General features: G+C 35.0%; 3 protein-coding genes across 3 annotated transcripts; all 3 read right to left on the bottom strand.

Annotated features, from left to right (window-relative positions):
• Nucleotides 1-290: 290 nt before the first annotated feature.
• On the bottom strand, nucleotides 291-774 carry LOC111616986 (the record flags this gene model as incomplete). Its single annotated transcript, XM_023358332.1, has 1 exon — nucleotides 291-774. A coding segment is annotated over exon 1 (484 nt), but the record flags the coding sequence as incomplete, so codon positions are not given.
• LOC111616985 (KRAB-A domain-containing protein 2-like) lies at nucleotides 771-1,268 on the bottom strand. The gene has a single exon (XM_023358331.1). It carries the CDS (start codon nucleotides 1,266-1,268, stop codon nucleotides 771-773), a length of 498 nt encoding a protein of 165 aa, XP_023214099.1.
• An 88-nt stretch (nucleotides 1,269-1,356) lies between these two features.
• LOC111616988 (KRAB-A domain-containing protein 2-like) lies at nucleotides 1,357-2,007 on the bottom strand. The gene has a single exon (XM_023358333.1). The coding sequence runs from the start codon at nucleotides 2,005-2,007 to the stop codon at nucleotides 1,357-1,359; it is 651 nt and encodes a 216-aa protein (XP_023214101.1).
• Nucleotides 2,008-2,676: the final 669 nt, after the last annotated feature.

The following is a 2,676-nucleotide window of genomic DNA, read 5'->3' as shown; positions in this document are numbered from 1 at the left end:
GGTTTTGGAAATAAAACTATGAGTATTTTAATAATCATTTATTGCAATTATTATAAACTTACTAAGTCCTATTTATTAATAACTAGTGAAACAGTTTAAAAATACTTTTTTAACATAACAAAAATTAAATTATCTTGTAAAAAATAATATAATAGCTTACGTTGGCTAAGCTAATCAGTAATCTCAGTATTTTTTCTAATCATTTGGTATTCATTGTCATTTAATAAAAGTAAAAAAAAAGGATTTTAGTTTGTTACAACATGGAGAGTTATCATGGCATTTAGAATTACAAAGTAATCTTGATGACTTGAAAGCGCACTTCTTCGTTAGGCATTTTTTTAAGCAGTTGCACTTCTTGAAACCTTGTCCTCCGGTCAAAGACAATTTTGCGACAACTTCTCGAAGACTCACTTCTTTACCTTTAACAACTTCTATCTTGATAAAGTCTTTAGGGCATGAAGTAAATTGACTTTGTGTATAAAGCTGCTTTAGTAGTACAATTTTGGTATCTAGTTGGTAAAACTCGTTGTCCTTTACATCTACTACAACTGCAATAACGCTTTTCGGGTAGGTTTTAACTTTGTCAATTTCAGGCACTTTCAATCTTACATTTTGGCCAATTTTCACATTTGAATATTTATCAACAGACGTGGCTTTCATTTTTTCAGCTTGTTTTTCCAAATTCAAGTTTGCGTTGTTTCTTATAGTCACTACAGATTCTATCTTTTTTGGTATTGGCTCTATAGTTACAAGAACTTCCTGAGACTCAATCATGTTATCTGTCTCTGAATCGTTACATTGGAATAATCGGTTATTTGCTTCGCCTTCATTTTCTCAGTAATAATCATTTCATCTTCTTGTGTTTTATCGTTGAGAGTGCTATTGTCTATCTCCCCTTCTGACTTATTTTCAACAATGCTTTCTTCCTTGTCCTGTTCGATTGCATTTTCGATGTCATTATTTTGTTCCATATTGTCACGCGAATGCAACAACTTCTCTAAATCTTCTTCAGATCTTATAACTCTAATCATATCATTAGGGATTGCTGAAGTTGCAAGGCCCATTTTCATTGGACAACCAAACATTGCTTCATAGGGGGAACATTTGATTCCCTCGTGATATGCTCTATTTTTCATCGCCTGGATGAATCTTAAACCCTCTGACCACTTTAATAACTGATTGGTTTCCATCCACGTGCTCAACATATTTTCTATGTCTTGATTAGCACGCTCCACTGATCCTTGACTTTGGCTGTCTTGCCTTTCCATGTACGATTTTTACATCCGGCCACATGGAGCCGGATGTAAAACATCCGGACATAAACTCTCAATAACTTGGTTAGAGAATTCTCGACCATTATCGGAATGAAAGATGCTCGGCGCTCCAAAAGTGGTGAAAATATCCAAAAGATGGTATGCAACTTACGGCGCGTTTAGTTTGAAGCGCACGAAGGATCACATATTTGGTAAGACGGTCTTGGTAAACTAAAATAAATTTATAATTTCCATATGGGCTGGTTTGTAGATCTATTAGATCAACCTGACAGCGTGAGTTCATTTCACTGTGAAGTATAGGTCTGACGACAATGCCCTTTTTCAAAGTCTTCTGTTTCTTTTGACATAGCTTCAAGTATGTCATAATAGCCTCAACTGTTACATTTTTATACTTGCGGTTACATTTCTTAAGCATCCGTGTCTTTCCACCGTGGCCAACAGCAACATGCGTTTCTTCGAGAATATTGAATAAGTCTTCGTAACAAATGTAATACCTTATTTCTCCATCCTCTTCCTTCATAGGTGCAATTAGTTTTTCTTCACCGCCTATAGTCAAAATGTCGTAACGCTTTATACGCCTGTAATGAACAGCTTGTTTCTTTTTCATGTTCTTTGCAGCTTTTACTTCCTTCAAGCACTTTGCGTATTTGTCCCTATTAAGATAAAAGTTATTATCTTTCTTGCTTGCAACGAACTCGTCCATTATTTCATAAAATCTCCGTTTCATACTCATCTTGATTCATAAATAATTTTTAGACAACGAAATCTCAAACAAGATTAGAATTAACGTGCGTGTTCTAACTTGTCAAACGATCGAATGAGGCCAGAGAAGGCGACTACGCGGAACGGTGGGGAAAGCGGAGACTATTTTTTCAACATTTACCGTGTCTCTGAGGTAAAACCTAAGATATACCGAGTAAATGCTGGTAAAAGTTCGAAATTAGCGATGATCGCAGAACATTTCGGACTTTTACCACAAAGATTTGATAAATCTTAGGTTTTACTGGAAGATCTTAGGATTTACCATAGTTCGAGCATTTACAGTAACATATTCATCACTATTCGAAATTCTATTATGGCTTGTAAAGATGTCCTAAATCTGGGGTATGAATTCGATGTTGCTAACCACGTTCGTATTCAGGACATTTAGAAGATTTTTTTTTTTTAAATTGCATCAGTTGAGTAGTATAGTGATTGTACGAAAAAGCATCCTACACTTTCCTTGACAAAAGTCTCCTGAATAAATCATTTACAGCAGTTCAACAGGTTATATAACCCTTTTGATAACGTAACGTAGACAGACCTACGTGTAGATTAAAGAAAACTTTTATTTAAAAAAATGAGAGTGAGAGTAGGGCAAAAACTCAATCAATTGATCGACGTCGAAGGAACGATTAAGCAT

The sequence above is a fragment of the Centruroides sculpturatus genome, unplaced genomic scaffold (assembly GCF_000671375.1).
Source record: "Centruroides sculpturatus isolate CEXI.00-Female unplaced genomic scaffold, Cexi_2.0 scaffold4452, whole genome shotgun sequence".
Classification (NCBI taxonomy): domain Eukaryota; kingdom Metazoa; phylum Arthropoda; class Arachnida; order Scorpiones; family Buthidae; genus Centruroides; species Centruroides sculpturatus.
Note: the sequence above shows the minus strand (reverse complement) of the source record. Positions and strands in the feature narration are given on the sequence as shown.